The sequence below is a fragment of the Spermophilus citellus genome, assembly GCF_964194105.1.
Source record: "Spermophilus citellus genome assembly, chromosome: 6".
Lineage (NCBI taxonomy): Eukaryota > Metazoa > Chordata > Mammalia > Rodentia > Sciuridae > Spermophilus > Spermophilus citellus.
The window spans coordinates 88,202,828-88,228,694 of NC_138187.1; the positions used below are offsets into that span (position 1 = coordinate 88,202,828).

A 25,867-nucleotide genomic window follows, 5' to 3' on the forward strand; every position below is an offset into this window, starting at 1 on the left:
CCTGGTGTTTTCAATCCAGGCAGGCAGCGCCTTGGCATGAGTACTGGGGCCATCTCCAAGGTAGAAAAAGTGTGAGGGGCATATCTGGGTATCTGCGCCATGAGGAATGTTGGAGGTCATCTACTGAATTCTCTACATTAAAAGATGATGGAGTGGGCTGGGGATGTGGCTCAGGCGGTAGCGCGCTCGCCTGGCATGCGTGCGGCCCGGGTTCGATCCTCAGCACCACATACCAACAAAGATGTTGTGTCCGCCGAGAACTAAAAAATAAATATTAAAAATTCTCTCTCTCTCCCTCTCTCTCCTCTCTCACTCTCTCTTTAAAAAAAAAAAAAAGATGATGGAGTGACTTACAGTGGGTAAGTCATGTGGCCAGAGTCACCCAGCTGATGGGGGGTGGAGAAGTGGTATAGAGCTGGGGTGAGGGGCACAGGGAGGTGGTGGCAGTGGGGTCTGAACCAACAGGTTCTAGAGTCTCACTCTCAGTCACAACCCTGGCCTGCCTCTCCAACTCACTAAGACCTTTACCACTGGGGCCAATCTGTGTGCCTCTATGTCATTATCTGAAAAACAGGGGACAACAAGAAGTGCTCACTTATGGATGTGTATAATGGACTTTGGGCACTGCCTGGAACACATTAGGTGCTTATTAAGTGTGAGTAAGTATCATTAGCAGTATTAAAGCAAGAAGTCCAAAGCATTCTGATCTCTGAGTACTCTGAGCTGTTTTGACTTCACGTCTTCTCCTGTCTCCTCCTGTCTCCCCACAGTGTCTTCAGGGCACTGCAAATGGAATGGACCTAGCCAAGGAGAAAGGCGGTACCAAGGAGCTGCACAACCCCCTGCAGTTCAGTGTCACACAGTGGGACCCCCTCTGCCCCTTCCTTCTCATAAGAGGAGACTGACAACACCCTATGAGGAGAGGTGGAGTGGAGGGACATCCCCAGGAGGGACAGTTCCACTTGTAAGAACAGTACTGGAAATCCAGAAGAGGCAACGGACTGAGGCTTGTGACAGACACATCAAAATGCACTTCAGAAACTGTGTTTGGGACGTGTGGGACAAAGTTAGGGAAAAAAGTGGGCCTTCAGCCAGTAAGAAATGGGTTCATATCAACTAATAGTTTATTTACCTTGGTTTTTCATTGGATTATGGCCATCAACCTAGAAAGAATAGCACAAGCAATGGAAAAGAGGGAAAGAAAACCTGAGAGAAATACAGATAGTAAGACAGCACTGAACTAGTTTTAAGTGAATCACTTCCCAGATCAATTACACCCCAGGGCACTGAAAGAAGTTCTGAATTGAAGGAACTTGCCAGTTTGGGCTATTAGCTTACTTCAGTGTTGAAAAGGGAGAACATTTAGATTCTGTAAATTATAGTTTGGGGAGCTTGAAGTTTAGCTGGTTTTGAAAAATAAATGTCATGAAACTATTAAAAAGATGGTTTGAGAACCTTTGGAAGAGGAAGCAATTTGACAAAGGGGCATGTGTGTTTGGGAGATGGAGGGCTCTGATGACCAAGGCCCACTAGATATGGGGTAGGGATGAGAGGGAAGCCGAGGGGTGAGGATCCACTGGGGTTGGAGATAGAATAAGGATGGCAGTAGGAGACAGCCTGGGCCCTGGAGCCCAGGAGAGAATTGCCAAGAAGCAGAAGGGAGTTTGGAAACGCCAAACCAAGCAGAAAGAGTACGAAAGAGTCAGGAAGCAGGGGAATTATACCATCATCAGATGGAGATGAGGCTGGGCTTATGTCCAACCAGTGATGTGGCCCATCCCCACCAAACACTGAACAGCAAAGTGACTTGTTGGCAGACCAAGGGCTAGTGACACACAAAGCCTGTAAACACTGTCCATGTATCAGAGCCAAACTCTTCCCTTTGATTGAAGATGGCACAAGGCCATTTATCATCTAAAGAATTAGTGATCATAGTGGACGATTGACTATCAACATTGAATTAATTTGACTTCTTTTCCCCATAGTGTTTCTAAACTGGAAGACCCTAATTGGATAGAAACCTGGATCGATTACAACATACTTATCATGAGTGAGGTGGAAACTGAAAATGGAATGAGTTTTCACCTGGTGAATTGCAGAACCAGTTGTTTGAACAAAGCCAACCAGAAAAGCTTTCATAGATAAATTGATGTTAACTTGAAGGAATGAATTTAGTGGTGAGAAACAAGGTAATTCACCGAACCTGTTTGAATAAAATCTTCTTGAAATGTACTTGAATGATGAAAAGGAAGACAAGACTTAACAAATTTTGGAAGCAGTAAATCCTCAGTGCTTTCTTTAATGCGGGCTTGGAATGTTGCACTCAGTTCCAAATGAAATACTATGAAGGATTTTGATAAATTAGAGGTAAACCACTGGAGCCTAGTAGGATAGTTAGAGATTTGAAAACTGTGTCTTATGAAGATATAAAACTAAATACACAGTTCAAGGAAAAAAAAAACCCCTTTGAAAATGAGAAGCTGGAGTGGACATGACAGCCATCCATGCATGAGGCCAAAGAGTAGGTTATTTAAGGAGTTATTATTCTATAGAGACTCCATGCCAGAATGGAGGAACAAAGTCAGAATCCAGGAAAGGAAATCAAAAGCTGGAAGAAACCGGGCAGGTGGCCAGTCTATGGGGCCGAAGAATGAGCAGGGCCAACATCCCACAGAGAAGGCTGAGAGCAGAGGGAGTTCAATGGATGGAACGAGGCCCTCTGGAACGTGTCCCATGAACCCTGAGCACCTGCCGGCACAGTTCTCTGAGGTGTGGTTTGGCTGTGCTCATGGGCCAGGTCATGGTCGTCAGTTGGACCAAATTATGCCGAGTGAGCTTCATTCCTGTATTTCCAGAGGGTGGTACCTGGAATGTTCCAGTTTTCTACAGCTGCATAACTTCGTGTTTCAAAACCACAGTGGAATCTCTCTCCTGAGTCTGTGGGCTAACTGGTTCTTTCTTTTGCTCTGTGTGGTGTGGGCTGGGCCCTCAGTCCATGGGTAACAACATCCAAATTACTCACCAAAACCTGGGGATCGGCCCTGGCTGTGGGCTGGGAGCTCAGTAAGGGCTCTCGCTAGACTGTCCCCACATGATGTGACTCACATGACAAGCTGGGTCTCAAGATAGGCATTCGAAAGGTACAAACATGGAGGCAGTGGAACTCCTAAGTCCCGTGCTTAGATTTTACATAGTTACATAGTTCTTTCATGTACTATTGGATAAATCAGTCTCAGGGACACCCCTAACTCCAGGGGAGGGAATATAAATTCCACCTCTAAATAGAAGAGTGATAAGGATTTTGGAAGCATCTTTAAACCATCACAAGGAAAATGGAGGGGTGATATAAGGGATCAAAGTTTTGGAGGTTTTGACTCAAAAATGGAAAGACTGCTTATGGAGGTTATCATGAAGATCAATAGGATAAGGACTGTAAAGATCTTCATACTAACCAGGATGTAGCCAAGTCCCATTACATAGCAGCTGCTATTAATATCGATGTTATTTTTAATTCTGTGCCTGACATTGAAGTGCCTAAACTAAATGGGCAGCAAGTCCAGATTTGGGGAAGGGCACAGAGGATTCCTGCACTGGGAGAGTAAGCCTTTGGGAGATGAATGCTAAGGGAACGTGAAGATCCCATGTCTCCACAGAAAGCTAAAAAAATCCAGCCTCCCATTTCCCACATGTCTTAGAGCATCCTCCTCCTCCCATCTAGCTTCTTCCTTTTCTTATTTAGAGGGAATCCTTTAGAGATTAGTTTTTGAAAGAGTGCAGGCAACATACAAACACAGACCTAAAAGAGAAGTATTTCCGGTCAGTGGGGTTCTGGCATTGTTCAAGTTAAAGCAAACAAATAAGCAAAAAGTTGGCCTTTTAAAATATCTATTTACGTGTAGGGAACTGGAGAGGTAGCTCAGTGGTGGGGCACTTGCCTAGCATGCATTAGGCCCAGGTTCAATCCCCAGTGCCACCAAACACACACACACACACACACACACACACACACACACACACACTATACACACACCGCTACATGTATGGCCTGACTTTATATAGGATCTCATTTATATAAACAAACTTTCTATAGCTTTACTTTTTCTAAATGGAAACAAGGTTGTCAGTTTGTTCATTGGTACAGGAGGCTCCTACTTCCTGAGTATTCCCATGTATGTAGATGGGGAAAATGATCCTTCAAATTCCAACTGATTGAAGCCACTTTTATCTCTAGGGGAGTACTGTACTTTCTCTTTAGAACATGTGATGGTGTATACGGAATATGCTAGACATTCTTTGTTCCCGATGCATGGATTTCAGTGGCCATCATTTAGTTAAATAACTCTAGACCTCCAGGAGCACGGCTCAAAATTTTGGCATCAGAGCACATCAGTAAGGGGAACTACACGAAGCATAAGCCTGGCTGCCAGCTCCTCAGTCCATAAGTCACATGTAATAATAGAGGATCATGATGAGTGACCAAGAACAAAGATTCCTTTCCAGGCTTTCTGTGAAGGTCACTGTGTGTCTGCCCTTGAGTTCACATATAGGCAGAAAGTGTGTGCTGTTTCTTCCTTATCATGATGTTTTCCAAAAGTGAATGACTGAACATCAGAATAGGTGATAAAGATGAAAGTGCAGCAAAGACATGGAAATTGATTATGCTAGGAAATTTGAATTACAAAATAGAGAAGAAATAACTGAGCGGGGCGAGGTGCTATAGAACTTATTAAAAGTTATGCCTCCTATCCAACTGCACCCTTGAAAGAATGGATGTTTAGTTTAAAAACGTTTCCTATAGTTACAGAAACTTTTAGGGAGAGGTATTTTGGAGAATTAAAGAGGGAGCCATATTCCATGGTCAGATCAATGCAGTCAAGAGACAGAACCACACATACAAACATTGGGAAGTGTAGTCAGTCAGTATAGGCTAGGGTATGTTGAGGTAACAAAGCCCAAATCTCAGTGGCTTAAAACAAACCAAAGTTTTTTTTACTTCTTGCACATACCATCTCTCCCCTGCCTGCAAGTAGAAAGAACCTGGATCTTGGTGTAGCTGTCCCCAGAGGAAATCCCTACTGATACGGAGTTGAACATGAAGGAAAGTCAACATGTCCGTGAGAACAAGTTCCAGAGTTTGAAAGAATCACAGCGAGGCCCTTGAACAAGCCATCAAGCATGGACTGGCATGTTCGATTTACACAAGCACATGCACTAGGAGGGGAGGGGAGTTGGAGCTGAGGGAGGGTCCTGCATGGTACAGATGGCACCCCTTCTGGCTTGTATCCAGCCAGAAACATGGACTCTGCCAGGAGCCCCTTCCTCATACTGGTAGGAACACAAATCTCTGTAGTCAACAGATCAGCCTAGTGGCCTTTGAGAAGCACCAAGGGTGTTTTCAGTAGGAAGCAGTTGAGCAGAATCAGGAACAAGGTGTAACAATCAGGGAGAGTTTGGAAGGATAGTGTTAGAGCAGCTGCGTATTGGGGAAAGGTTCCAGTTTTACTCAGTTTCCGTTGTTTTCATTCATAGATCTGCCAGTGGCTTTTGAATGGCATTGATACAGACTCTGGTGGTTGATATTCACTTGAAATGTTTTCAGAAACATATCTCCACTAGGTGGCGCAAAGCGCTTATCAATTTGGAGCTGATGTAATGGACTTGTGCTAAGGAAGAGAGGAGGAACTTGAAAGTAAAATAAGGTCTCATGCTGGGGCTGATGGACATGCGGTTAGTGAATAAAGGGCCATGTCATACTGGAATAATGGGATAAGGGTTGTACTGCAGTTGCATTAAATAATTGCACACCTAATATCTCTAGGGTCAATTCATAGTTTTTTCCTCTTGCCCCCAGACATTTAAATAATCACATATTAAAGCTATTAAAATAGATTCCGACACGTGAAACATATATATTGAACATATACATATGTGTGTGTGTGTGTGTGTGTATATATATATATATATATATATATATATATATATATTTAATATATAAGGGTCAATCACTTACAAAGTATTATTCAAAAACTCTACTTTCAAAAACAGATGTAGATAATTATTTCCAGTAAACTAATCAGCCAATCAATTGATATTCACTGAATATGCAAGGCACATTGTTAGATATATATGGCACACAAGGCAGTCTGCCGATTGGTTAAGAGCACAGTGTTGGGTCCAAAGAGCCTGATTTTCTAACCAATTATTAAATATGACCCACAACATGTTCCTTCACTGTGTCTCAGTTTCCTTATTTGTAAAGTACAGATAAATAATGTCTACTTCACAGGCTATTGTAGAGAGTTCATCTTTGTAAGGCATTTCAAATATTGCCTATTACACAAGTGTAAGTCATCATTATTACTATAGCAAGATTCTTCATTCACAAAGGAGCTCACTGTGAGGCTCAGCTAGGCAAAGATTTCTCAAGTACCTCTTATGTCCTAAGTACTATGAAGGACACTGGTAGATGAAAGGAACTGGAGATCATTATGTTAAAGAAAAAAGCCAGGCACAGAAATACAAGGACTGCAGATCTCTCATATGTGGAATGAACAAGGTTGTTCTCATGCAAATTGAGAGTAGAATGGTGTTTGCCCAAGGATGGGGAGATTAGGGGTAGGAAAGGTAGACAATGAGTAGAGGTTGCAGTTAGATACGATAGGAACAAGAAGTTCCAGGCTGTAGTATGTTGACTATAGAGAATGATAATGTACTGAATATTTCACAAGAGAAAAAGAACGAATTTTGAATGTTTTAAAAATGAAGAAATGATAAATGTTCTGATATGAGCATCACACAGTGTTTATAGATATGAAAACATCTCATGATGCCCCATATGTATGCTCAGTTTTTGTTGTCAGGTATCAGTCAAAAATAAATAATAAAAAAAGAAACAAAGGGTTACAAGAGTGGGTCAGGTGTGGCTCCTGACTCATGAAATAAAGGAATTTCACAAGAGAGGTGGGATTGACAGGTAACTGAACCATGAAAAAGCCCAGCAGGTGAAGCTAGTATAGTAGTAACCGATAATTTGGCTAAAAGGAAGGGGCAGTGAGGTAGAGCTGGCAAACATGGGGAGGGTTGATGGTGGACACTGGGGGGAGGCATTCTTATTGGAAGGAACCACAGAACTGGAGACTTCAGAGCATGGCCATATCTCCTTCCCTTGATACCACACTCCAGTTTTGTTGGAGACAGGTGCCCACTTGCACATCCAGCCTCAGCCTCCAGAGCTGCTGGGCTTACAGGTGTGGGCCACTGCACTGAGCCTGTACTAGGAATTTAATTATATAACTTTATTTATACAGGTGACCAAATCACAACTGGCCAGTGCCTGTCACGATCATTCACTAGTGTTGGACACAAGTTGGACTTGTACTGCTTGTAGCCTGGAGCCAGGCTGTGGCCACTCTGCTGGGTGGCTTCTGAGGAAGTTTTTGCTTTCCTCATAGAATGGACAGATGGACTTGGAGACTCTCCCCATCTCCAACATGGGATATGCCTGAAGCAAGAGTAACTTTTTCTCCAGACCTCCTTCTGTGACAAGCAAGAGAATGAACCAGGAATTAGCACAGAAAGAGAACATGGCCTCCAGAGCTGCTGGGCTTACAGGTGTGTGCTGTGATAGTAGAAGCAAATGTGACTCCATTTTGTTTTATGACTTCATCCTGTAAAACAACTATGCCAAGTAGAAGGGTCATGACTGGGGCAAGATGTTCTTTTCCTTTTGCTATAGAAACCTTTAAGAACATGAAACTACCTAATGGGGCATTGTTTCTGTAACTAGGGTAACGGGGCTCTGTTTCTGTAACTGGGGTGACTGGGCTAACTGATTGGTTAGGCTTCCCACCACCTGACTGCACTGTCCTGCTTCTGTAACCTGGCTTGCTTGCATTGGCTAGACCCCCCCGGAACATCCCTTTTGCAGTTTTCAGGCTTATAAGGAGTACCCTTGCAATTGTTCGGGGCTGATCAAGGGAACAGCTTTATGTTCTGGTTAGCCACCACCAGTGTGCTTCAATAAAGACTTGATTCGATTATACGTGAGTGGTCTGAAAGTCAGTTTATGAAACCCTGGGACAGGGCTGGGGATGTGGCTCAAGCGGTAGCGCGTTCGCCTGGCGTGCGGCCCGGGTTCGATCCTCAGCACCACATACCAACGAAGATGTTGTGTCCGCCGAAAACTAAAAAATAAATATTAAAAATTCTCTCTCTCTCTCTCCTCTCTCACTCTCTCTTTAAAAAAAAAAAAAAGAAACCCTGAGACAAAGCTTTAACTATAACAGTGCCACTGCACAGGGCCTTTACTAGGAATTTAATTATATAACTTTATTTATACAGAATCAACTGGCACAGGAATTATGAGGGAAACAGTCATATAAAAAAGATTATGCAATGTCACAACTTTTCTGACATTGCACAGAAGCATGCCAGTATGTACTTGTTGCAAATATATAATTTCCAAATTGCCTTCGGCATCAATTTACCATATTAGTGCTGTTGGAATAGGGAGAAGTTAATTTTGATTGTTTTTCTTACTTGAGGTGGAATTTGTATAATATAAAATTAACCATTTTAAAGTGAATGACTTGGTAACCTTTAGAGTTTCCCAGTATGGTGGGTGCCACTATCACTCATGTTGTAAATGGAGAAGTGGAACACAGAATTCAGAATAAGTCTTGGTGGCTCCCATAGTCCCCAGGTTTATGTCCTGTAGGGTACACAGAGAATAAAGAACAGTGAGGGCCAGGAGGGATAAAGACATAACCCAGCAAATGTGCTGGAATGGTTAATTTTACGTTGACTTGACCATATTTTGTGGGCCAATCTTCAACCATGGAGGATTCTGTGAAGATGTTTCGGGATGAGATTCACATTTAAATCAGTGAACTTTGTGTAAAGCAGACTGCCTTCCTCACGGTGGGTGGGCTTTATCCAATCAGTTGAAGATCTGAAAACCATGAAGGACTGACCTTCCCTGAGCAAGAAAGAATTCCCAGCAGAGGACCTTGGGACTTCATCTACAACATCAGCTCTTCTTGCTTCTCTAGCATAGGGCCTTTGGACTCAAAATGACTTCTGTACATCTCCAACCTGATGACTAGTATGAACAATTCCTTAAAACAGCACACGCGTGCACACACACACACACACACACACACACACACACACACATGCATACCTCCTGTTGATTATGTTTCTCTGGAGAAACCTCATCCCTGAAGGTACCCTGTAAATGGAGCTGATTTTTGTTTTCCCCAGTAGGGAAATCTCCAACTGCCAATCCAGCCTTATCAGACTTTCAGCTGCTCAAAGCACCATCCCCAGCCACTAGGCTCTTGCACTCTACTCCCTCCTTTGGATCTCTTAGGGTCACATCAAGTGCTGTGACACAGTTCTCTTAGGTGAACATAAAGTAGCCCCATGCCAGCTCCCCAGCCCCAGGATAACCACCCCCATCTGGCAATGTTCAGTGCAAGGGTGGGGGCTTGGGACATTCAGCAGTCTTTTCCAAAGGGATTCTTACCTCAGTCCTTCCAGTGTCCACCCTTGAGAAGGAAAGGATGAAGAGACACAGAAGTGGTTTGGGGGCATACCTTCCCATCGCCTGCACAGGGAGTGGGTACGGCACCCTTTGTGATATGGGGTGTGCCACTTTGTCCTTGATATTTGGGATTCACAGAAAGGGGCCGAGTAGAAGATGCTTCTCTGTCCTCTCTCCTCAGCTGTGCAAAGGGCAGGCTTTGGAGCAGGACACCTTGCAAGCATTCAGATGGCACTAGGGCAAATGACTCCTCCTGACGCTGGGACCTCAGAGTACACTACTTTACGTGGCTAAAGGGACTTTGCAGATGTGATGAAGTCAAGGATCTTGAAATGGGTTATCTGGGTGGCCCAAAGTCATCACAAGGAACCCTAGAAGCAAGAGAGAGGGCAGGAGGGGCACAGAGGAGATGCCAAGGTGGAAGCAGAAGCTAGAGTGACGGGCAAGAGCCAAGAATGCAGGTGGCCTAGAAGCTGGGATAGGCAAAAAAAGGATCCTGCCCCAGAGCCTCCGGAAGGGGCCAACCTCACTGACCCGGGTAGCCTGCAGGCCATCAGAGCTGTGAGGTGATGAGTCTATGATGCTCCAAGCTGCCAGCTTTGTGGGTGGTTACATCAGCAACAGGGGGCAAATACAGATGATGTCTTGAGCTTCTAGCACTAATAAATACATCATTTACATATAACAGAACTATGTCATAGTAATAATATTTTCTGTTGATTATAAAATTATGTTTGCAAGACTTTCTTTTTTTTTTCTTCTCTTGTGCTGAGGATTGAACCCAGGACCTCACACATGCAGCCTCAGCCCCTCAAGAATCTTGATATAACAGGGACATACATTGATATTCCTATTTAAAAGGTGGTAAAACCATGGCAAAGTGAAAAATTTAAAAAATATATTCCATTACAAATTTAAATTACAAAAAAAAACAAATTTAAATTACAAAATCAGTGGCATTTTCTATGATTATTTAGTGACTTTTAGGAATCCAGTGACTCTAAAGATTTGAATGAGTTATAACACAGATGAAAAAGTCAATAAAAGAACATCAGTCTTATGACGAAGTCACAGTTCCAGAGTTATTTTTAGGTTCAGATAATCACAAATTTATTTAATCCTCCTTCCTTTGTTTACAACTGTCACCTGGGAGAAGATGCTGAACTGCTTGGAAGCCATATTTTTATCTGTTCTGTCTGAATTATCTTTAGGAGTGAATAAGACATCTTGTAAAATACTTAGCAGAGTATTGACACGTGATCATATGTAAACAAGTTGTCTTTCCCTCTTGTACTTCTAAGTTATTATAGAAAGGCTCTTGATTGAAGGGAGGCATGTACTAGCATTCCTATTGAAATGGTAGTAAAATCCTGGCAATGTTTAAGTAAACCAGAGAGACCCTATTACAAGATAATTATATAATTGGTGGCAGAGTTGAACAATAACTCTATAGGTTAGGACCTCAAAGATGGACAACCTGCTCTGATAGAGACATTGTGCCTTATTGATAGAGGAAGCCTAGAAGTAATGACTTTATTTTGGATAATACATAAAAAATAAAACTGATAGTTATGGTAGAGAGGAGGCATAAAATGACCTCCTCCCCCCACACACAATCAGATAAGCACACACATACACAAATATAAACTCATGCAAGCACACGCACAATCAGGTAAATGCATACATACAAATGCAAACACACACATATATATCCAAAGCTGCTGGAGAATATCAGGCATAGCAGGAAAGAACATTCCTCCCCTCCCTGCCCCATTCCCTAATGGCATCACGGAACTTAGAACCAATCCAACAGGTGGGAAGGCAAAGAATCCTAAATTGATAAAGAAAACAATAATTTGGTCTTTAAAAAACTCCACACTAATGGTTTCTCATGAACTGGCAAGAGGAAAGCTTGTTTTCTCCAGGGAATGGGAACCCAGCCTGGAGGTACCCGTGAGACGTAGTAAAAGGAAAGATGCATATTTTGCTCAGCAAGTCTGTACCTGTGTCATTCAATCCTGTGGCAGGTGCCGCATAGAGAAGAGGCTTCTTCTCAGCCAGGAAGTGAGCCAGTCAGCGCTGCCTGAAGGACCGGAGGACGCTGAGCTGTCCACCCTGGTTTCAACAAATACCATAAATATGTATCTTGGCATCAGCCACAAAACTAACACGAGTTTGTTTTAGCCAAAACCCTCCCAAAGACACACCTGGGGCTTTCAGTGCAAACTCCCTGGAGATCCCCCAACATCTGTCTGAAATGCATCTGGCAGATCTCCGGTTTGAAGGCACTCTCTGTGGATCAGCTTCAGGTTTTTCTAGCTTCTCAATCCTCATGCCCTGGAGTCAAAGAAAGAACCGGGTGGGGAATCAATGCTGGGTGAGGAGGCAGGTAGAACTGATCCTTTATCTTATTCCACGTGCCAGCAAATGCTGTGCGTGGTTCCAAGTCTTCTCTGAGCCCAGGTTAAAGCCCAGAAAAGTAGGCCATCACACTTGTTGCTCTAGGCATTTTTCCAAACGAAAATGAAAATAATTCTTAACCTTGGACTAAGATTTTTTTCAGTATTTAATGAGCATTTCTATAGGGACCAAATATTGCTCAACTGATAAATATTTCTACAGAACTACTTGCCTGGTTTTGAATTACACCTTAAAGCAGATGCAGAATAGCAGCGATAGCTATCCGCAGTGAAGGCTGAAGAGCGAAGTCCCGGCTTTACTCAATTTTTCTGTTCATCTTTGGGAAATAAAGCAACATTAATGTTAATGGTGACTTTTGATGACCTAAGGCATTTATTAAAAGTATATGGGGCTGGGGTAGTGGCTTAGTGGTAGAGTGCTCACCTAGCATGCATGAAGAGCTGGGTTCAATCCTCAGCACTACATAAAAATAAATAAAATAAAGGCATTGTGTCCATCTACAACTAAAAAAAAGATTAAAAAATATATTACTATATATTATCAACCTTAAAGTTGATAATGAGAGAGATGTTTTTAGCACATGTGTTTGGAGAAGGTTATAGTAATTTCTGAAAGCAGATGTTTTTGGAGGGAAATCTTTGAAGAGATAGGTAAATAGAGGTAGGTGTGGGGGAAATGGATGGATTAGAACTCACTTCTCCTACCATGCAGAATTCAGTTCTCTGAGGAATACAATACTCTAAGAGAAGATCAAACTTCTGACACAGTATTATATTGAGGGTCTCAAATTCATTTGTCTTCCCACAGTTCTTGGAATTGTAATTCCCACAAAATGAATACATAATAAAGTGGGCTAATCACTTGCTAACATATTTTTGGCAAGAGAGCTGTCAATATTATGCTCCTCTTTGAAAATACTGCCTTCCGGAGAAGTAAACACTTTGTGCAGGGTCTTGCATGTAGTCAGTGGCTAAACAGTCTGGTGGTGTAGAAATTTCAAGTGAGATGCACAACATAAAAAGCAGACAAGCTAACTGAGTCTTCCTTATTCATTCAACACACATTTCTCTAGCTCAGGTTTCAGGCTAGGTACTGACAAGGGACACCATGAAAAGAAGAGCCTGTCCCCTGCTGGGTCTTGGTTTAGTAGGAGAAACAGACAAGTAAACACAGAGCAGAGAGCTCTGTTAGAGTCACAAACAGCACTTTTCATCCCTGTGTGATCTGGGAGACACCCCGGAGGAAGTGACATCTGCAGGGTTGGGTAAAGAGATAGAGATGGACGTTCCAGAAAAGAGAAGCATCCAAGCAAGCAGGGGGACCAGAGTGATTAGGAAACCAGAAGTAGATGAGCATGGCTACCTATGAGTGTGTGTGTGTGTGTGTGTGTGTGTGTGTGTGTGTGTGTTGGAAGATGTCCAAGAGGTGAAGTAGGAGTGGGGAGGTATTTAGCCAACAAGCTCATGAGAGATCTCATGAGAGAGATACCCCATATAGGGTATCTTCCTATATGGATACAGAGAAATCTACTTCATTCTTTTGTACAGCCTCATAGTAACACATTATATTTAACTAGACCCCTACTAATGAACTTTCAAGTTGTTTCCTGTCTCTAGGCATGACAAACAAATTCATATTGTGATGAATAACCTTGTACCTACCTTGGTTATGTGAGCGGGTTTGTTTGTATTATAAATTCTCTGAAGTGGATTTGTAGATGCGTGCATAGATTTGACAGAGATTGTTGCCAGAGGCTTACATTTCTTTGGCTTTACATAATTAGGCATATCACATAAATCTATAGAGCTTTTTACCTGTGGACTGGTGTCAAGGTCAGTCAGAATGAGCCCTGGTCGGGGAACCTTTAGCACGATGTGATTTTAAAAGTACTGATATTCCACTACTCACTGTAGAGCAGTTTTAGTGGAAGCCAGCAGGGGAACAGAAACAGTAATAAATAATGAAATCATCATAAGTTGAAAATTTTAAGTTGAAAAATTTTTAACATGGCTAATGTATTGAATATTACATGAAAAGCTCAGCCTGGCCTACCTTAAACATGCTCAGAACACTGAGATTAGCTACTGTTGGGCAAAATCAACTAACACAAAGCCTATTTTATAATCAAGTGTTGAATATCTCATGTATGCACACATGGATGGGCATTTTGTATACATGATGAGATCTAAACACACAAAACACAATATCAAAATGGCTGGCAACACAACACATGGTACAGTACCGACTGCTCCCCATTCCCCTCCTTGCCATGGTGTGGCTGACTAGGAGTACCCCTTGCCTCTGTGGCTCAGCATCACAGGAGTATCACACCACAAATTATAGCCTAGGAAAAGATCACAACTCAAAGCATGTTTTCTAGAACATGTTTTCTAGAAAACATGTTTTCTACTGAATATACTGTAAACTGGAAACTTTGTAAGTCAAACCATCATAAATCCAGCAACATCTGTAACAGAAAATTCCTAAACTTTCCTAAGTCTTGTAGCTCCCCAGTGGCGAATTGGATGATAGCCCAAGCTGCCCCTTTCCAGCACAGCCAGCCTTTGACCTCCGGTCCCATGCCTCTTGTCTCCTAATTCTGTTCATCAAAAGGTCCTAGGGATTAACTATATATTTAACACAGTGCTGGAAGTAGAGAAAGATGTTTGTTCTCAAAGAACTTCTGATCCCATTGGAGATACTGGCCTCAAAACAAACACAGCAATGCATTAGTTCCATGGCCCAAAGTAAAATCAGGGTCATCCAGGACAAAGAAAACTCACATTTCTTAATGTTATTGCAACAAAACCCAGTTATTATAAAACTGGAAAAAAGATCAGATATAAGAGAAAAAATAGTCGAGTATGGTTCCTCCTGGCACTGCAGGGCAGAGGGGTGGGAGGAAAGGGAAGACCAGATGGGGCCCTTGATCTGCTGCAGCACTGAAATAAAAGTAGCTGTCACTGTCCCCTTCAAATAACCTGGCTTTGTCCAACACAACCATCAGTTCACAGATAGTATTTTTCCCTCAGGAGAAGAAATAGGCAAACTGATTTGAGAAGATTTAGGACTATTTTCTTCAGTTAAAAATGAGGACAGGGTGTGCGATTTGTTTGCTACGAGGTCTAAGCAGAAACTGCCACTCCATTAGCTACTTTAGTTCTTGTTGGTTATGTGCTTTTTAATTAGTCAGTAGTTAGGTTATGAAATGATTATCTGCTAATGGGAAAGATTTTCCTTGCATTTATTGCACAGAAGCAACAAGTTTGTTTATTTTAACCTCTTTTAATTTCTCTATTGAGCAAGCAGCATTTCAACAAGAGTAAATAAAATGTTTTATGAGATACCTGCTCAAACGAGCACACTGGCTGTCATTTTTCATTGTTTTCCAGTAATGTCCATTCATATATATTTTTACCTAATAACAATCATACTATTGATCCAGTTTTGTGATCTGTTTTTTTTCCTTTAGATTATTACATTATGAGCATTTTCCATGTTTCTCTGACTTCCAGATTATAACGGCCACCTAATGACCCACAGGTCTGATGCTCCACTATCTGTGGTAGTCATTTCCCTGTTCTTGGCCAGAGAACCCTATTGTGTACCTCATCTGGTTAGATGGCATTGCCAGAGATGGAAAATGTCTTTGAGAAATGCCCTTTTGAAAATAAAGTAAACAGGTAGCCCCAGCTACATTATGTATCTACTGGACAAAAAGATGGCCCCAGATTTTAACAGGCCAGGTACAATTGTTGGTAGATAATTCTGCCTATGGCAGGTTGGAAATACGACTAAAAGTTTACAAGTAAACTTGGCATTCATTTTCATGATTAATAGCAAAAAAATTAAAACTACTCTCACACAGTGACAATTCTACCTTCCTCCTTTCTGTCTCCTTGTGCCAGAACATCATAAAGGGAAACAATATTACTATTGACCAGCGTCGCTTAATCTTGACTTCTAAGTATCAGTGCCAGATGCAGAATGTGCTGTTGTCTGAACAGAGAGGAGGAAGCTCTGTGGCTAAGGCTAGCGGGTGAGGGAGTGGGTACTATGCTGAGTGTTAGGGTGACCTTTCCTTCTCCTTTGGCACACAGAGGCATCTCACACCTTACAGAAAGGGAGGAAAGTGTTAGGGTGGAGTGCTGGAAGGTGAAAACGGAGAAGTTTTTATACCGGAATCTGGTCCTTAAAAGGGCACAAGGTACAGAATGGGAGGGCAAGCAAGGGGAGAGAACCCACTGGACAGCGCACAGGTGGCCCGGGTGGGCGCGCGACTCAGGCAGAAGGTACCCTGCTTGGACCCGGGCTAGGGGAGGCGGGGATAGGAGGTGGTAGCGCACCAGAGGCGGGGCTGGGTGTCCAAAGGGGCTCTCGGGGAGGCAGGACCCGAGTGGGGACGCTCAGGGAGGCGGGGCGCGGGGGTTTGTCAGCGGGGAGCGGGGGGCGGGCCAGCGGGGGCGGGGGCGGGGCCCAGGCCAGGGCGCGTCCGCAGCTGCCGGAGTCCCGGGATCTCCCTGCGTGTTCCTCCCGGTCCCAGTGCGGTCCCCGCGCTCTCGCCCCACCATGCTCCTGCTTTGGGGGCTATGCTTGGGGCTTTCTCTCTGCGCGGGGTCGCAGGAAGAGGCACGGAGCTGGGATGACACTTCGGAGCAAGTAAGCGGGAGAGCTGGAGGGAGGGGTGGGCGGGGGCCCGCGAGGCTGCGGTCCCCTCCCTCAGCCCGCCTGGGACGCGTGGCTTCTGGACTGGAGTCTTTGGGCAGTTCGGACGCGGGGCAGGGAGGCATCACCTCCCTCTCCTTTCTCAACTTTCTGCCCCAAAGCTTCCCCACCTGTTGGTCACTTGTGGGTCGCTTCTCCATCATCCGCGGTGCCAACCTGACCCTGAGACTCCCGCGGAACTGTGCCTGAGACTCCAAGTTCTTCGGGACCAAGTTAACTTCTTGGCCTCGGGTTATCTGGACATGTTTTGGGCGGTCTTTGTTAATTTCTGAGGCGACAATCATGTCCCCAATACTCACAAGATTTCGTCTTTACTAAGACTTTGTGGTTATTGTTGTTGATCCAAGTAGAAGGGACAACCTGGGAAAGTTCCAGACTCATGGAAGATCAGCTTTTCCCACGTGGAAACGGGGAGAACACGACTTTCCCGTTTGGTTCTCAGCAATGGGTTAGCAGTTTAAAAATTCCCTTAACTGATATTCGGTGTGTTCGCTAGAGCTTGTGTTTTAACTGGCCTAGCCTCACAGGTGAATAAAACCAGGAAATATGAAATCCCGATCTGGTGTCCTGCGACTAGGAAAGCCCTTTGGACAGTATATAGCGGCTTCACACAAGTGGCACTGTAGAGACCTGTGAGAGAAGTGGCTGTCACAGTTAAAGTGGACAAGCTGCTTGTGCACACAACATTTTAGTGACAAACTGTTCAGTTTAAAGCATGTTTGTAGGTTGGGAGGAAGATATAAGCAGAGTACCTCTTTTCCTTTTTTTCCTGTCCCTCCTTTTGAAGAGCAGATCTGGAAGACCAATCTGCCCAGTCGGTGGTTAATTTCATGCAGACTCTGTCTTATGAATGTGTTTATCAATCAAGTCGGGGTGGTGGTAATTCTTTCTGGGGGTCATCAGATGGAATAATCCATACAAATCCCAAGAGGCTTTTGTGTTGGTGTAGAACAAGTGCAGACTTTGGATCCAGAGACAGGCTGGTCCCATCTCTTCCATTTACAGTGCAGTACCTTTTGGGCATACAGCCAAGGACTTAGATACCATGTGGTAGGGACCTGGTATATACAGTGGACACTCAGTACATGGAAGGTGTTTTAGTAAGCAGTAAAGGGCATGATCCGTGGCTGTCTGGGTTTGAGTCCTGATTCTGTCACTTACTGTCTCTGTTACCTTGGGCAGATTAATTAATTAATTAATTGAATGAGGTGTTATTAGTCTGTTTCTAATTAAAGATAAATGACAAATAAGAATTGCATTGCCTCAATTTCCTCTTACATAAAATATAGGAAAATATTAGTTGTGTATTTAAAACAGGGTTGGCACTGCATGTTAGCAATTGCTCTTGTGTAGCAGGAGAGCAGAAACAAGGAATTTAGAGTAAAGATCTTGTAACTTTTTTTGTGGGATGGAGGAAAGGCAGTGTGGGAAGGACAGAAGTGAAGATTGTGCTATGAACTAGGAGGACCGATTACAGCTCTAATGTCCCCAAGTCGAGGCAGGCTTAACACTCTCTAAACTTTCCTTCTTAGAAAAACATGGATTCGGCCCATTTAATGGTTTCATGTGATCTTTAATATGTGGTAATAATTTGTGTTGAAAATGACTAAATAAAAAATGCAAATAAAAATAAAACCTTTCAAAGTATGAAGTTCTATGAAAATTTGCAATTGTACCTTTGAGTAAAGCTCAAAAATAGAATAAGTGCTGTTTTTTTAAAATTTAGTTATTTCTTTTTTCTTTTTTTTTTGTGAAGAAGAATTTAAGAGACAGGTTCTAGCACAGACTTCCTGGGTTCACATCCTGGCTGGGCACTTGCTAGGGGATTATTTAACATTTCTGAGCCTTTATGTCTCAATTAGGATGACAAAACTACTTAATTACATGAATTTTGAAGAGTGAAAGAATTAATGTACTTAGACCTTAGAACAGAACCTGGAAATGTTGTCAGTACTCTATTCTCAAATATTATGCTTTTCAAAATTACATGTAAACTTAATTTAAAAATTGTATCCAGGTATGTGAATTTTATGCGAATCTTAATATAACTGTATAGGCCCATTAACTTGCAATGCAATTCTTATTTGTCATTTACCTTTAATTAGAAATAGACTAATAACACCTCATTCATATTCCTGTCTCCACCCCAACACTACTACTTTAAAAGACTCTTTCAGAAAATTATCTTAAAGAGGAAGTCTCTTGTATAAAATCAGTCTGCTGATTTGTGTTTTGTAAGTTTTAAATTTAAGTAAAGATTGGCTGTATTCCTATGATTAGAAAAGCAGTTTTATCTTCACAAAATAATAATAGACACCAGTTATTGAATGTCTTCAGTCTCTCAGAGAGTTTGTTAAGAACTTTGTGTTAAAGAACTCAGAAGCCAAGTGTGGCAGCACACGTCTGTAATCCCAGGAGCTTGGGAGGCTGAGGCGGGAGGATTGCAAGTTCAAAGCCAGTTTCAGCAATTTAGCAAGCCCCTAAGCAATTTAATGAAACTCTGTCTCAAAATTTAAAAATTTTAAAAAAGGCTGGGGATGAGGCTTCATGTTTAAGTGCCCCTGAGTTGAATCCCCAGTACTGTCCTCCCCATCAAAAGCAATAAAGTTATAATTAATCATCTTTCAAATATAGTCATACTGCATGGGTTCAAATCTGGGCCCCACTCTTTCTTGACTGTGTATACTTGGGCGAGTAACAAACTCTCTGTATCTCAGTTTCATCATCTGCAAAAAAGAGTTGATAATAGTTCTTGCCTCATTGGCAGGGGTGGATTGAGGTTTGAGGATGAAAGTAGAGTAAAGGATAATTTGCAGAGCCCTTTTTTAAGGGAAAGAATATCAAATTATGACTACAAAATTAGGTACTAAAGGGACCTCTTATTTAGAGTGATAAATTGCAACAGATGACAACTGAAAAACATCATAAATATCACCCAGTTTTAGGGGTCTCTTATAAGGGAGGGAGCTCCAAACTTATAGTCTAAACATAATAATATGGTAATAAATTGTGGTTTCCTTGCATGAAGGAGAACCCTCAGTTTGATAATAAATTTGATGATAAATTGTATGCTCTTATGGTTATTGTGAGGATAGAGTTAATTTAGGCAAAGCATTTGCCTATAGTAGACCCTAAGGTAATAGTAGCAGTTTTTAAGCATTTATGTCCAGCCTTGTTAAATCTTCACAAGTTCCATGACAAGGTCTCAGTGACCTGATTTACAAAGGACAACCAGGGAAGGCCACCAGAAGAAGCGATGCACCCAAGCTAACCAGGCAGAGCCCACACCAGAACCCAGCTGTGCAGAGGTCAAGGCTGGGGCTAGCCTTGACTCCTCCAAGCAGCAGCCCCCTTTCATGTGGACAGTTTAGTTTTTTTAAATGTAATATTCATTTGTACTCCTGGCACATCAATAGTGTTTAATAAATGCTGATCAAATTCTAGCATCTATTGTAATACATTTCCAATTCCCCTAATTTGGAAATTTCTTATAAATTTCCATTTAGAGTCAGTCACATCTTTGTATTTGGGTGCGAAAACAGAGAAGGCAAATACATATGTATGTGTGGTATGTGTGTGTCTGTAAATATATCAAACTTTCTAAAGCCAATCCCAGATTGTGCAAACTGCAGGCCCCTCAATAATGCCTCCCTTGTGTGCATGAATGTGATTGCTGAAATGGAATTGTAGAATTGAATGGGGAAGGAGGATGCTGTGGGAGAAATTCCAGAGATGTGCTCATTCCCAAGCCAGCCATATCTCATTTCTTGGGGGTGGAAAGGAGGGGTGGGAGTCCTGAGCACTGTATGATGAGTTGTATGTGACTCTGTGTTTCTAATTAGCACTTTCTCAAAGCCTTGGATACTCAGGTTTGAGGAATCTTGCTCAATGTACTGTTGGAGTTGCAGTTGGGAATATGAGTAATGTTTCTGTGTCCCTGGAGCTGCAAGGTTGAATCAGGAAGATGGGGCTGCGGGATGAAGATCTGAGCTTATGTTTGTATGTGGGAATGGTAGGGTCAGGGACAAGTGTGTGTCCTGAACCACTCATTATTTTCTTATAAGTAAGGTCCATTTCCATTATTTTTTCACAAAGAAACAAAACAGATTGACTTGCCTTAAGGCCAGCTGATTTTTTTTTTCTTAAATTTTCCAGGAAATTGTTTGCAATTTTAGCCCAAATTTGAAGTTTCTTCTTTCATTTCTGAAGTTATAGATACCCCGAATTGCAAGTGGTTAGTAACTGAACAACTTGCAGCAGCTTTACCCCAAAGGAAGAACAGTTTTGTGCAGGTGACATAGAGTATTTCCAAAGGGAAATACTCCCACACTGGCTCTTCTCCAACTGGTGACAAACAACATCTTAAATGAACTTCCATGTCTGACCTTGGTTTGGGTTCAAGTTCTACAGCAGACCTCTAAGGTAACTTGTCTCGTTAGTTACCTGTATTAAACCTGCTTCCTTTTCATCCCATTCCACACAAAGCTAGATCTAGTCGTACCTCTATCATATAGCCCTCCATAGTCACTCAAGAACAAAATGAACTTGACCTTTTCCCATTCCTTTTTTTGTTTTTGTTTTTCCTTTGTGAAACTGGGGATTGAACCCAGAGCCTCACAAATGCAAGGAAAGTGCTCTACCATTGAGCTCCATCCCCAGCCCTTTTCCATTCCATATATATATATATATATATATATATATATATATATATATATATATATATATATATAATAGTAAGTCCTTGATAGTAGAAATCATGGCTTATATTTCTTAATAAATATTGTGATCTGGACATTTGATGCTGGGAAGTAAGCTCTACTTGCTAGAACCAAAGAATCCTACTTGATCCATCTCTTTAGGTTGCAAGCAAGTTGGTGGGAGCTCTGAGATTACTATTTATGGTAATTCTTTCCATGAAGCTGAAAATCAGTAACTTCTTTGTTCCCAGTTCCTACCCCCAGATTCTTATATAAGACAATGGAAAATTACTCAAACAATAAAAAGGATCAGGAATTCCTAACTCAAAACAATGATGATGACATTGGTGCCATTTGTACTTCCAGTCCTAGCTGGCACCGGGAATCTGTCTGTACTGGGATGTTTTGGTTCTGGGTCAACCTGAGTTTAAACTTGGACTGAAGTGTAGCCATCATGATCCCCTGAGACATCAGATAGTCATCTCAAAAATGGAAAACCCATTTCTCTTGTTCTCCTTAAAGCTTGCTTATTTCCTTGTAAAATCTATTTTAAAAAGGAGGAAACTTCAAAGAAAATACTTTAGATCAATCAGAGAACTTAATACCTAGAGGGGTTGGGCTTTCCTTCTGACCATAGTTATTTTTAAGTGTTCCCCAGTCTATTTTGCAATGTTAGGGAGGGGAAGGCCTCAGATGAACCTGCAAAACTGGCAAATAACTTGCCCATGATCCTTCCAGTGGTTTCTGATACATCTTACCTCCTTTTAGAAATCAGAGATCACCATCCACCTAGGAATTGTTTGGTTCCCATTTGGATTCAGGGTGGCTGTCAACCTAAATCCTGTAGTTTCCTTTCTGTTCTTGAATTTTGAGTACGAAGCTATATAGTAGCTTCTAGTTTTAACTTATAACACACACACACACACACACTTGGGATAAGGAAGAGGATGGGGTTAAACAATTTCTGTAATACAATCAGTTTTCAAAAGGAAATATCTTTATTGTTTTTTCTATATGGAAGGGATACCTGATAGTTTATCAAAACTGAAGAAAATACAGAAAAGTGTTAAGAGAAAGAATTCAACCATCCCAAAGTAACCATCATTAGCATTTTGGTACGGGTTCCACACATAAAAACACTTATACTTGCAAAAATGGATCATGTTAAATGTAGTGTTTTGTTGCCTGTTATTTATACTTTAAATTGTGTCATGAATTTATCTGTCAGGATAAGCTAGGTTATACTAGATAACAAGCCCCTCATTTATTTCTTGCTTATGCAACTTGTCTGTTCCTGGTTGGCAGTGGAGCGCGTATGTACATTGTTGTCCCTTGTGAACATGGACCTGATGAAGCTACTGATCTAAAAACTGCTAATTACTATACTGGAGGATCAAGTGTCTATAATTTAATTCTTGGTCCAGAAGTGACAAACATTACTTGCCTTCATAACTTATTGTCCACAGCTAATCATGTGGATCCACTTACCTTCCAAGGTAGTAATCATTCAGGAGGAGAGCTAAAAAAATATTTGATGAACAGCATTAAAGTTTAGTAACAAGAGGATTTGTTGATATCAGTAAATATAGATCCACATCATCATTCTCAACAGCTCTGTTGTAATTAATGTATCATGATATATGTAATTGAACCACTTTTTAAGGATATTTTGGACAATTTCCAATTATGAACAATTGCTTTAAAAGTTGCAAAGAATTTTCTTATGTATCTATTTTTTTCTACTGATTTCTCCTCCTATGACATTTTTTAAAATTTATTTATTTTTTATTTTAATTTGTAGATATGACAGCAGAATGCATTACAATTCATATTACACATATTGAGCACAATTTTTCATATCTCTGGTTGTATACAAAGTATATTCACACCGTTCATGTCTTCATACATGTACTTAGGGTAATGATGTCCATCTCATTCCACCATCTTTTTTACCCCTATGCCCCCTCCCTTCCCCTCCCACCCCTCTGCCCTATCTAGAGTTTGCCTAACCCTCCCATGCTCCCCCTCCCAACCCCACTATGATTCAGCCTTCTTATTTCAGAGAAAACATTCAGCCTTTGGTTTTTTGAGATTGACTAACTTCACTTAACATTATATTCTACAATTCCATTCATTTACCTGCAGATGTCATGATTATATTCTCTTTTAATGCTAAGTACTATTCCATTGTGTATATTATACTTTTCTATAAGTAGAATTTTCAAATTAAAAGACATGCATTCAGGTGAGAATATAAAATGTTATAGTCATTTTGGAAAAACGTTTTGGCAGATTCTTGAAAGATAAATTTGCCAGTAATTTCAGTAATAGGAAAATAAAAGAATGTCTCCAATATAAAGGATTGACTGTGAATCTTCATTCAAGTTCAGAATCATTCAAAATAGCTACAAAGTAGAACAGCCCAAATGTCCATTAGCTGGCGAGCAAATGAAGCATGGTATATCCATACAATGGAATATCATTCAGATGTAAAAAGGAATCGAGTACTGGTTGCTACAGTATGGACAAACCTTGGAAAAAATCATGCTAAGTGAAAAATGTCACACATAAAAGTCTACATATTGTAAGTTTCCATTTATATGAAATGACTGAAATGGGCAAAACCATAGGGACAAAGTAATTTAGTGGTTGCAAAGGGGTGGGAGACAAGAAGAGATTCAGAGGTGATGGCTAAAGGAAATAGGGTTTCTTTCTAGAATAGTAAAATGTTCAAGTTGACTATGGCCATATCTGCACAACTCTGTATAAGGTAAAAAAATGTTTTTACTTGTGCACAGAAAGGGATGAATTTCATTTTATGTAAATTACACTTCATACCATTGTTTAAAGACTATGAAGACAATCCCTGGCATATTTTTCAAGATTTTGATCTACATTGTCAAATTGCCCACCAGAAAGAAAACTTTATTACTCTTAGCAATAACCGTTCATACTGCTACAATTGAGACAGAAATTTGTCATAAGTAACATTTGGCATCTAGCTACAACTTTCAAATCAGTCTGGAGGGGCCCATTGATTATGACTGTGGTTTTTAAAGAGAGTGATTTTATCACTTTTCTATGTTCCTCTGCTGTACATGGGAAAACATGACAAATCAACCAGGAAAAACACAATAAGAAAATTCATGGTAAGGAAAAAAAAAATCAGGGTAAGTTCAGTTTTGCTTTCAGAGTTTCTAGGAGTGTGTGTGTGTGTGTGTGTGTGTGTGTGCGCGCGCGCGCGCGCGCGCGTATGTGTGGTGCTGGAGATTGAATCCCGGGTCTTGTGCATTCGAGGGAAGCACTCTACCAACTGAGCCACATCCCCGGCCCTCTAGGAGTTTTGAGTTGCATAATGAGCCCATCAGAATAAGGCTGAGTACCTTCACTGATCATAATAGGTACAACAGCAGGGAGCTCAATGTCAAGCCCAAAGTAAAATGAAACAGAGTACAGATATTCTAACATCTGTCCTCTTACAGGAAAGACCATTCAGGTGACCAGGCAGGTTAAGAGCTGCCCAGATCTGTTGGCTCCAGTTCTGGCCTAGAAACAAACTCTGATATAAAGTTAAAACTACCTTTTGAGATAGACAGTCCTTTTGGTGAATTTGAGTGAATCTGAAATTTAACCCTCATATTTAAGGACACCTCATGATCTTGTTTTTCCATTTCTCCTCTTCCACGTAGGTTGGACTCAGGGTCCCAAGGCAACTCAGGCTGCTGCAGAGGCTGGTATGTATACCCTGGTGCATCTCAAAAGTCACTTTCCTTAGTCCGCTGGTTCTTTTGAATCAGGCACACACTTTGCATGCAGGACCTCCATAGCTTCTGGGGTTGCTCACAGAAGAATTCTAACAGGAGTCCCATAGCTGATTCCTTTATAAGTTTTCTAATTTAAGTAGATTTTCCTTGCTTGAAAGAGACTTGATTATTTTAGTAGGACTCTAAGAACAAAGCCTGAAGTTTCAAAGACTTTCTTTTAAAAAGAACCTAAACATAACATTTATTTTTTTATGGCATCCTTGCCCAGGAAAGAAACACTTTGTTGTGAAGACAACAGGTAAGACATCCAAAGAATTCACTTTCACAGATGAAGGCAGCTGGTTGAAAGATGGGCAAGTTCTCACTGCCTGATGGAGGCTAGTAGGTCAGAACTTGAATAAAGTTCAGAAACTCCAAGAGCTTGTTTGAAGCAATCTCAGTTCTTCCTTATGAATGTGTATGTGGTGAAATATCAAAGTGAGGAGACATGTCTTAGGCTCCAGGGAGGCTTTCCTTTCTCTGGCTGGTGTTTGAATTGATTAAGATTGTCTCATCATTAACAGTATCACATCCATTACCATCCTTGTTTGGACTGAGATTTTTGTCTGTCTGTCTTTCTCTTTCTCAATACTTGGGGATTGAACCCAGGGGCGCTCTACCACTGAGCTACCTCCTCAGCCCTTTTAACTTTATTTTGAGATGAGGTCTCACCAAGT

The 25,867-nt window shown here is 41.5% G+C and overlaps 1 protein-coding gene across 1 annotated transcript in view; it reads left to right on the forward strand.

Annotated features, from left to right (window-relative positions):
* The first annotated feature begins 16,436 nt into the window (after window positions 1–16,436).
* Window positions 16,437–25,867, forward strand: part of ITIH5 (inter-alpha-trypsin inhibitor heavy chain 5) — an 80,345-nt gene continuing 70,914 nt past the window's right edge. The window contains exons 1-2 of the mRNA XM_081298194.1: window positions 16,437–16,624; window positions 25,077–25,121. Of these exons, the coding sequence (XP_081154320.1) occupies window positions 16,535–16,624; window positions 25,077–25,121 (135 nt within the window). The 5' untranslated portion in view covers window positions 16,437–16,534. The remainder of the gene's footprint in view (window positions 16,625–25,076; window positions 25,122–25,867) is intronic.